Source organism: Saccostrea cucullata, unplaced genomic scaffold, assembly GCF_032062105.1.
Source record: "Saccostrea cucullata isolate Sc308-1 unplaced genomic scaffold, CSIRO_AGI_Scuc_v1 ctg173, whole genome shotgun sequence".
Taxonomy (NCBI): domain Eukaryota; kingdom Metazoa; phylum Mollusca; class Bivalvia; order Ostreida; family Ostreidae; genus Saccostrea; species Saccostrea cuccullata.
In genome coordinates this window covers 349,660-361,119 of record NW_026932155.1, presented here as the reverse complement: position 1 = coordinate 361,119, position 11,460 = coordinate 349,660, and the positions used below count along the sequence as shown (strand labels likewise).

The window sequence follows — 11,460 nt, the reverse complement described above, 5'->3', positions numbered from 1 at the left end:
GACTAAATAAAGTTTTATTTTCTATTTGAAAAAATACTTCAAATCCGTCACGCCCGATTTCTTCAGATAAACTCCGCTGCCGGGTTCGGTTCATTTTCCACATCAAACAAGTGCACTGAACGACAGAGAATGTTTATATATTTTGTTTATTTTCACAGAAAATCTTTCTTCGAAGCTTTGAACGATCGCCTAATTTTCTCTTCAGTGTTATCAATTAGCTTTATATCCAATTAAAGACACCCCGAGAAAATCAGTTGTCAGTCGCCGATATCCCTCTGCTTTTCATCCATCTGCGAACACGCGTCAATATTAGGATGTCTCGCACATGCGCAGCAGTAGTCAAAAAGAATAAACTGATACAGTATACATTTCACACGAACCAATCAAAAAGGTGTTACAATTTCTACAATTACGAGTAAAAGGACAGCCCCCTTTTCACAAACGTTCATCTATATGTCTCAGTTCTTTTGAGAATTTTAACACTTTATTTACACGAGTATCAGATAAAGAAGGAATTCGTTTTTGTTACCATAAGATGTCGTCCCCGAAAAAAGACGACAAATTGTCGCCATCAGAGGAATCTAAAACTGAAAGTAGTGATGCTGTAAAAGAAAGACTTCAAAGACCGGAGGACAATAATGAAGACAATTCAGAAACAGTTCGGACCACTTCGTTCTCTGTGGCCGACATCTTGGACCCTAGGAAATTTACGGGATGTTCGGTGACGGAAAAATCTCGAGTTTGGACTCCGTGGAAAGACCGGAAGCGACGGCTGACAGACAGTGGCGAGAGCACATCAGATGACGACAGAACAGAGGGACCAGGTACATAAGTTTGCACTACTACATGTACTAATACACATGTAGGAAAGGGTTACGGGGTAGGGAAAAGAAACAAAATACGGGGATTTATTATATATTTCCTACAAGCTATATACAAATTGAATTTTAAAAACTCATTTTTATTCCCCTGATAAATCTAAGAATTATGCAATCGTCGATATGTTAAGTTTCATGTTATGTTATCTTTTTTCCCTTTTTATAAAAATGTTTTAAAGTATGTTCAAATTGGTAGAATGTTAATTTTATTTGATTTTGTATGATTATATATTTGTTTTCGTTTTTAATTTGCTTCTGTCTACAATATTTTTTTTTTCTTTATTTTATTTTAGAAATATTCTTAGTTTTTCTTTGCATAAAAATCTATTTTGGTATTTAAATTACTTTGAGAAAATAATCCATTCTGTCTGATAAATTATTTAAAATTTTCTAAATATTCCGCGGGGAATTCTTATTATGACATCTTCATTAGACGAATTAACGAAGCGCCTTACCCTCGTCATTAATTAATTAGGACGTGTTGCTAGATAAGAAGAAATGAAACATTAACCACACTTGGCCGTGTGGTTGGTCATTAGTTACGATTTGTTCTAATGAAGATAAAGCAAATTAAGGATCTCTGTTGACGCGATAACGGTCATTTCTGCCACCACAGCGCCCCCTGCTGGGACGCTGACACTGGGTACAGACGGGGCCCAATAAGTTTACGTCATAATGGAGAAACACAAAAACTCCAAATATTCCCGTATCATAGGAGATTCCTAATGTGACAAGGTTTATTAGAGAAATTTTACCATCGATTAAGTTCTAATTTATGGTTAATTGGTTTATTAGTATACAACAAAGGTCCCTGATCGTCCTTATCTGAATTAGATAATTGAATAAGTAATTGGTTGAAGATTTCTTGGAATATCAAACATTTTTTCTCTCAATATTTTCGAAGAACCCTTGAAGATAAAAAGACTGCTGTGTGTCTTTAATCGTGACCATTACAGATGCCAGAATCCGGAATTATTATCTAATTACCCTCCAAAACTCTACAGCGGCTAAATATGATTAGTGTACATTATGCACAAATAGCATATTAATAAGTTTTAGCGATTCATCGATAATTGATGCTAATTCTTATGCTATCATAACTTACGATGGCACAAACCGTGTATGTATCCCTGGCCAGATGTACGAACAATAAGTAATCTTGTGGTGATTGAACTGAAAATGTAAACAGAAACACATATTCTAAAAAAATAAATCAAACAGTGTTGACAAAAGCAAATGAAACAAATTAAATATGGCGAACGCGGTGACGGTCTGTAGGCGAAAACATGTGTGTCCTGTACCGTCCCAAAATGAAACAACCCCATCTCTCTTTCTGCTTCATTTAAGTCTCTCCCACATTTGTCGCTGTCTGTCAATTTCTGATTTTTGATAATTTAGCGTTCTGTGTCACATACTACCAGATTTTCAGGATTTAACGAAATCATGAAATGTTATATAAAATCCGAGAAAAAATTTGATAATAACATTTAAAAAAGAGGGACAAAGAGAAAATGATAGCGATGGAAATGGAATTTTATTACACAATAGAAAACAGAACGTTTTATAATTGAGCTATATATCAATATTGCCAAATTTGTTTGGAAATGAAATGTTCAAAAAGTATAGTTTTCTTTTCAAAAGCTTCAATGGACCAGGGGGACAGTTTTTAGCGAACAATTAAGATAATTTATCTAACATGAGATAGTATTTTATGCAATTTCCCGGGCTATTACCCATTCCTGTACAAAACCATCCAGAGTAAAACATTTGTGGTATTTTATTGTCACCAAGATACCCGTTTACGTTAATAGCTTGTCATAATATTACATTACATTTGATATCTCTATCAAGAAGTTTGTCACATATGTCAAATTTAATGTTAAAGACATCAAATGACACAGATGTGCCTGCTATTATTACTGTATATTAATTATACAAAAAAAGCCATTCGGTTCTGCAGAAGTATTTTCTTTTAAAACTGGAGTAAACATAAAGCCTTACATAAATTAGCAATAAATTTTGTATTATGATATCCTTTCAATTTTGTTTGTACACAATTTACACCCATTTTTATATTCATCTCAATTTATGTATATTTTACAAGGATTTTGTTTATGTTCAGTATTAGCTTTGATTTTTCCTCCTTTGATAATGATATTTGTTCTTTAAAGCATGATATGAATAATTTAAAATTTTTGAAAACCCTTGCTTCTTTGATATCATACAAAATACAACTTTTTTTTGTTACATTCATATCAGAACAAAAATATAACTTATTTCTGAGATACACTTTTAAGAAAATATATATAATTGCATTCGCATTTCAATTTGATTTCTCATCTCAAAAAAGGATAAATAAATTTGAAATAACTAAATAATAGTTATAAAATATGAAAAAATATGTGCACTGTAGATTTGTACATTTTTGACATTAAACTACTTAATTTTTTTGAAAATCATTGCTGTTACAATTTCTTTCATTTTTAATTATTAAAAAAATCTAACGATGTCAGAAAGTGTTTGAAAATTTTTAGTTATACTGTACAAAAACAAATGAGCATAATTTTCCCCTAGAACTGTGGAGAAGACATAGTGCAGGTGCCCGCCGTACAATCGTTTTATGTTAATTCAAATAAAATAACTTTTCAAAAATAATTTTTCTTGGGGTTTCCTGCATAGAATACAAAAAAAAAAAAATCACATACTAGATAATAAATAACACAAAAATATACTGTACAAAAGAAAGCATTTTATTTTTCATTCATGCCGTTATCAATCTAATTTATTTCGAGTTTTGTGAATTATTTCTTTAAATAAATATCTGATCGACCAAAGCCCTCGATCACGACTTTTTTGTTTTTGTTTAGAAAACTAATTTTTTTGTCTTGTATTTTTTTCTCTTCATCATTGACAATATAGAACACTAAGTATTCAATATAAAATTACTGACTTAACATGACATATTTTTAAAATTTTATCGAAATGATTCTTGACATTTTTGTTATTTTTAAATTTTTCTTTTACAGAAGGCACAGAGATGGCTACCGACCTGTCTTGTAAAAGCAGAGTGGGATCTGAAGCAGACGACGAATTACGTCAAGATGACGAAATGGACGATGAAGATGATTTGTTAAGTGACAATGAAGACTGTTTGGACAAAAAATGTAAAAATTTTGACTCTTCAAAAGCGGGAAAACCCCGCCGAGCGAGGACAGCTTTCACCTATGAACAATTAGTCGCTTTAGAAAACAAATTCAAAACAACCAGATACCTCTCCGTGTGTGAAAGACTTAACTTGGCGCTTTCATTGAACCTCACCGAAACCCAAGTCAAAATCTGGTTTCAGAATCGTCGCACGAAGTGGAAGAAGCAGAACCCGGGAATGGACGTTAACAGCCCCACTGTGCCAGTTTCTTCCAGTGTCTCCACATTTTCCTCTCCCTATTCATCTTTATACGGACAGGGGCTCCACCCCTACCTACCTAGTCACAACCTGATGGGGGCGCTAGGGCTCCTTCGCGCCCACCCCGCCTACGCCGGGCAGAATCACCCTATGTACTATCCCTACCTCGGACAAAGTACGTAACATCTGTCTAAAAAGGTGAAAATGCATGTTGTGGGATAAATGATTCCTCTTTGAAGTGGTCCGGGTTCGTTTTTTTGGTTTTTAAACTATTTGAACAAGAAAGAAGGAACCATGAAAATATTTACAGCATTAGTGACTTTGGTGACGCGCTGTGAGTGATACTATAGCTCCCCTAGGGATCGATTTTTGCTCTCGTGCAAAAGAACGGTAAACTAATATTTAATATTTATTGAACAGACTCATTATATAATGACGAGTTGTCACGGAGAAAATTTATTAATTGTACTGATTTCAAAGTATAGATTTATATTTCCCTGTATATCTGTGCTAGTGATAATTATATTGTAAATAAAGTGAATGATTTATGAATATCAGTTGTGTATCATTGCCAATTATCTTAATTATAATTTCTTGGATCACATTTTGCTACAAGAGTCGCTGATAAAAAGTGTACAGTAATACACTTTTTCAACAAATTAGCAAATATCACTAACATCGATGACGCAAATTTGCATTGAAAAAAAAATTCTCCCATATCTTTTATGGCGTAATAGCATTCACTTAGGCCCCTAAGTGAAAGAAAATTAAATTCGTTACTTCTCTGAATGTTTACGAGTAAAGACAAATGATCTACAAATGAGAAAATTTTACTAAGTTTGCCATGAGGGAGAGTCAATGCATCATTTGATAGTGTGATTGACACGTGTCCCCAGATAAAATCATTACATTTAAGTATTTGTAATTAAGAAGATTCCGTTTGATTAACACTGACTTGACTCGGGCCCCGGAAATGTTAAGCGAACCGTTGCATGGTGATAGTGTCACATGGCTTGTATATTGCTAAATGAATGTTTTACTCACGCAATGGTTTTATGACTTCACTTCCGAATGAGAAAGATAACTGTGTTATATAAGCATCTATTAATTTAAAGAATAGATGCACTTATTTCATGAGGAAAACTTTGTTTCCGCTATTTGAGTTGGGTTAGCTAGAATATAAATTCTTTGCCCTGGATTCTAACACGAAAGGTACACTAATTTTGTAGCAGACAGAATATTGAAAAAATATAATTTCAATCACATTGGTTTCTAAAATATTTCTCAATACATTTAGGCAAATATCTGATTTGATGATAAGACGCATGGATGGATTATGCTTTTTCGGGGAAATACACGATTGGCTCGGATTGAAAATTTCATGTCGGCATGCATGTGGCTTGTGGCATCAGGGCTGTCACAGCACCTTTTGGTACAGGGACTGGGTCCCTCTATGTTGGGAAAAATCCGCGACATTTTGGTTAAATTGGGAAAATTATAAACATACTTACATGTACACGTATTAACCTCCCCAGCAAAGTTGATTTGATACAAACATGCATATCCTTATAAATATGTTTTAACCCAAGAAAGACAAAGTATTTAATCACGAAAGGCAGAAAGCCATTTATAACCTTTAAAAAATAAACTTGAAAAGCTAAAATTTACAGGACGCAAGGTCTGATGAAATCTATATTTAACAGACAAAACATTTACTTACTGGACAGGCATTTTTTCTTTTATTTTCGTATGATACAGAGACTGGAAAAAAAATGTGGGGAGGGAGGTATTTCTCACTGTTTAATTGCACCTTAAATAAATCAAAAAATTAGATTATAAAGAATAATTTTATTGAAATGATCAAGTCACTATTTAAAAGGTTAGCATAAAATTGCCTAAAATTTATTTTTCTTTTCTGGTCATTTAATTGACTCATGCAAATGAAATATGTCCAAGATTTTATTTTAATTTATAATTCACTTTACAATATATTGATTTATTTTGTTAACTAACTCATAATGGTTATCCTTGTTTAATAATGAAAATAAGTTCCCCATCCCAATCTACGTATGACCTATCTATAGATCTCTATTCCATGACAGAGGAAATTCGAACTAGAAATAAACGATCATGACAGGGTTGTTGCAGATTAAAATTAAGCATGCATTAATGCTAAATGGATCAAATAAAGGATGTATGTGTGGGATATTAGGTCGTATATACGAGAAAACACGTGTTTGAGAAATTTTTACGTATGAAATTGGGAAAATTTAGCACTTTGTGCCATTGGGATTGGGTCCGATATTCGGTCCAAGTTTGAGGGGAGTGACGTCCCTGGTCATAATTTGTATTGAAGCTTTGTTATGTTTTAGGTAAATTGATGAATTTTTGTTGTTATATTTATAAATCGTACATTCATCTGAACTTAAAGAGAGAGAGAGAGGCTACAGAGTCTGTAACATATGTTTCCTATTTGAATGTTTTATTAAGGAGAAGACAGAAGAAAAATGATGACAACGTAACAACAAAACTTTATGATAAACGCATTGTCTCGATTTCAACTTCCCTTTTTCGATAGAAAGAGAACATTAAGTTGGTTTGATACAAAAATGCATATCCTTATAAATACATGTATGTTTAAACCCAAGACAGACAACTGACAAACAAGCTGATGATACAAGGGTATCTTAATCTTGTCTGAAATCAAAATTTTTCAAATTTTAAGGTCTATACAATGACCTCATTTCCAAACTTTAATACAGTCGTCTGTCATCAATCTACAACAACGTAAAAGTGGGTCTTCTGGATTTAAACACATACAGTCATCAACATGAGAGAATCTATATTGATCATTAAAACATTAAATTGTATGTTTAACAGATACTAATCAATTATTGAAAAACTGAACTTTTTTATTCATGGAAAATAAAAGTATCACTTTGATAAGCAAGACTTTGACAGTAAAACAGTTTTTCAAAAGATTTTAAATAAGACTTTACATTATAAAGCATGCGAGACTTATTGTGAACATCGAATTTGATCCTCCTTATCGTAGCCAAAGATTCCAAAATCAAATAGCGATTTGCGCTGCCTTTAGCACTTGATAATAAATAAATAAATAAAAATACAAAAAAAGAAATCGAAAACAAAAAATTCGATTTTTTCCCATGCAGGTATTTATTTTTTAAAATGACCAATTTAAGCATTCTACTACTGCAATTTGAAAAAATAGATTTCTTTGTATTTACAAAGAACATATATGTACACACAGGTGCCTGTGCATATACAGTAATACTTATTTTAAGGATTAAGAACGTTCGGTTTCAATTGTAGGAATATTTGAGTTTTATAGTTCCAAGATAAACTGTATAGGATGACTTTGATAAACAAAATGGGAATGCCGTAAACAAAGTGAAAAAGGGGGAAAAGTGATGAATTATATACAGCAGTATTTGTCCCCCCTTCTCCTCCTCCTCCGGCTTGTGAACATCCGATCGAACTTCTAAATATTATCTGCCAAAGAATATAATATTTGTTGAGAAAATTTTTGAAAATAATAACTCCCCAAGAAAAAAAAGACGGGTTTATATTTTTATACGTTCAGATGAAATTTTTAAAACCTAGATTACGATATGACTAATCTATTAAGCTTACATAAAAATTGTTGCCGTCCTATTACACATATGAAATGGTTATTTTAACCTTATTGTTATATCATATCATTCTTGTTAGTCATCACCTTTTAAGACCCAGATTGCCATTTAAATAAAAATCACACAAATAAAATATTTTTCCGTGTTTATGTAATTATACAAATTGTACCACTGAATGTAAACGTTTAAGTAATCAAATCCAGTGTTTAAGTAGGTTTTAAATATTTCTGGATTGGTTTTTACAAGTTAATTTGGGGATAATGCAGGTATGTCAGATTTTCCTTGCTGGCAATTTTCCGTATTGTGTAGGCAAATAGTCGGGCGACAGGTGAAAGTTCTTAATTTAAATAAAAAATACGAAGTAAAAATTCATAGATGCTAATGATAATTCAACTTTTGACTGCGATTCATATTCTAGCCGTAAAATCAAAAACATGATCTACAAATTGAAATTAATTCTCACACTGTGTAAAACAAGAGAGAAAATATCACAGATGTGCTTAGTCCTGATTATTCTCCAAACATATTTCATGAAATATGAATTCACATAGGCATTACATTGCAAATTTGAATTCAAAAAATAAGCTGAGCCATACTTGTAGCAAATGATTGATAACTAAAACTATCAGATCAAGTCTTTACTTATTTTTTTAAAAATGATAATTAAATTTAAGTTTTAACACGTCATTTGATTGGATAAAAGATTTCATCTATTACGATATAATTTAATTTTAGTTATAACACGTCATTTGATTGGATAAAAGATTTTTTTTATTCTGTATAACATAACTTGCCTACGTCACAATGAGTTACGTCAAAAAAGTATTACTCCGCTTGACGTTACTTTTAAAATATGCTATATTTGAAGCCTTTTTCCGGAGGAAAAATTGTCTCATTGTCTACACTGAAATTAAATTATAAGGAATGAAGCTTATTTCAACTTATTTTATACGATATAACATAACTTGGGGCACTTAATACGCTTTTTTGTAAACCGCGAATAAGTTTCCTACGTCACAATTAATTAAGTCAAGAACGTATTACTCCGCTTCACGTTACTTTTAAAATATATTCTCAATTTAAAGCCATTTTTGGAGGAAAAAAACTTTCTTATTGTCTACACTGAAATTAAATTATAAGAAATGAACCTTATTTGAACCTGTGTTGTGCGATTTAACATAACTTGGTACAGTTTACGCTTTTTTATAAACCGCTACGCGGTTTATAAAGCGTAAACTGTCTAAAGTTATGTTATATCGTATAACATATGAAACTGAAAATTTTACCCAATTAAATAACGTGTTACAATTATGATTAAATGATTGATACAACAACGACAGAATTTGTTTTAAAATAGCTGTAAGTTTCATTCTTTTGTATATTAAGAATCTATCACATTTTAGTTCATTAAAAATAAGCATTACGGTGTCATTTTTACTAAACAAAGAACTAAGCATACCGAGTAGACCATTTTCATTTATAGTGCTTCATTGACTGTCTCAGACTATTGTACAGGGGAAAATGTCAAAAGATTCATATCATTTACATGGACTGACATATGCTATCCGCATTTCACAATCGAGGATGTCTTTAAAGGGGTACGATATAATTGCTGTACAAGAAAATCTGAAAAAGCATTACCTAGATCTCAAATTATTGTAAGATACAAACAGATTTATTTAAATAAATAAAAACGTCCATTTTCTTTCTTATTTGGTACATTATTACCTTTTGCTTGGCTTTCGAGAGGCTAAAATAGGCTATCTGATGCTAAATCCTATTTAATTCTCTGAAAAAATGTTTGAATTAATGCTCTTTTATTTCTTATGGTCACACGACCAAACAAAAACAAATTAAACTGTTTGAAAGTATCTTTTTTAACGAATATGCTAAAGATGACACCAGTCAAATGACTGACCACCAATCTTTGTTTTCACAACAAAAAAGTTCCAAAAAGGTAAGATAAATCATTCTTTTTAGCACTAACCAGCTCTTAATTTCTTTTCTTTGTTTTGTTTGTACCTTGTATGTTTGTTTGTCTAGTTATTATTTATTTTTCGAGGGGGTCTCTTTATAGGGCTGATGTCGAAAAAAAGTTGATGCGGTAGATATTACATACGTACATTCATTTATTTAAAAAAAAATGACATACCGATGCGTTTTAATATCAACTTATATCAACAATACGTATAAAATTTTTGATAACATATTATACCATTTATAAACAGAGATCGGTTATATTCTGTTATATATGATCATTTTGCCAATAGAGATCCGGGGATGGTGAAAAAAGAACATCCGTTTTGTGATGTCTTTGATGTTATCAGCCAAAGATTAAGGTAATTATTTTATACAGCATTAATCATATTACTTACACAGGATCCTGATCAATAATAGATAAAACCAACATATAATGCTAATTACATAAAGACTGTCTCTGGCGTTTAATAGATTCACCATTACTTCTGACGTGAAATGCATATCAACGATAATCACGTGACAATATTTTGATTTAACCACTGCTCATCAAACAGCAATTCGGATATCCACCGTCTTTGATTTTGAGTATTACAAAGGAAATACGGACCTTTAGAAATCAGCGTCTTCTCTGTGTTCAGCCGTTTTTCCTGTTTACCTTACTATGAAAAAGCTCTTTCATGGTTTAATTGGCGGTTGTGGAGGGTTAAAACTACATCGTTTGGTCAGAAAATAGCTACTTATATTGAGATATATTTAATTGAGTCAGTTAATGTAAATCGGAAATCTTGAGAGATGTAGAAACTTGTTGAAAGATAATCTATGTCTTCCAGATGGATTAGGGCCATAGAGCGATTTGATGACCATCCCAGCTGTGTACACAGTACCATATGGAATTGTGAGAAAATTCTGGGAACTTAAAATTTTAGCTTAATTCATCAAAGCTATCAATTAAGTTTAATAAAAATGCATAAAGGAAAAGTAAGATTCCTTAGCTTGATGAATTTGTAGAATAAACATTTTTTTGTAAAAAAAAACAATGTGTATATATTATATAATATTGTTGCACCATAGCGGTTTATTACAAAAAAAAATGCAGCACGACAATGGTTTTGTACGATCTTTAGTGATGATACAAATATTTTAATTAATTGTGTGAAAGGTGTAAAGCAAAGTGTTCCTCATCCTCAATAAAACCCCAGCCCGGTTGTCTCCACTTAGTTTGAAGACAAAGCCCTTTAAAGATACTATATTTCAACCATAAAATCATCCATATGAATCAATGTATCAAAAATGAAATTCAATTTATTATGAAAATCAATTTAAAGCAATTTGTAATTTATTTGAACCAGATGTAATTGAATGATAATACGGAATCCTTGTATTATTGTCAATCCATAATAACTACCCAGAGGGCCATCTCGCCAGTCGTAAAATCCTCTTCTACAATTTCGACGAGTTTAGGCAATTTGAAATAAAACAACGTAACGGCCATTAGCCATCAGTGAAAAGAATATACATGGCGCGTGTTATGAGCCAAATGGCACAA

General features: G+C 31.8%; 1 protein-coding gene across 1 annotated transcript; it reads left to right on the top strand.

Annotated features, from left to right (window-relative positions):
- The first annotated feature begins 314 nt into the window (after nt 1-314).
- LOC134234526 (homeobox protein slou-like) lies at nt 315-4,812 on the top strand. The gene is made up of 3 exons (XM_062716606.1): nt 315-361; nt 463-824; nt 3,905-4,812. Exons 1-3 carry the CDS (start codon nt 315-317, stop codon nt 4,462-4,464), a joined length of 969 nt encoding a protein of 322 aa, XP_062572590.1. The 3' UTR covers nt 4,465-4,812.
- Nucleotides 4,813-11,460: the final 6,648 nt, after the last annotated feature.

Excerpts from the sequence above, each read along its gene's own strand:
- LOC134234526 (XM_062716606.1), top strand. The coding sequence starts at position 315 with ATGTCTCGCACATGCGCAGCAGTAGTCAAAAAGAATAAACTGATACA. Across the intron at positions 362-462 it reads AAAAAGAATAAACTGATACA|TTCTTTTGAGAATTTTAACA; the intron begins GTATACATTTCA and ends TATATGTCTCAG. Across the intron at positions 825-3,904 it reads CGACAGAACAGAGGGACCAG|AAGGCACAGAGATGGCTACC; the intron begins GTACATAAGTTT and ends TTTCTTTTACAG.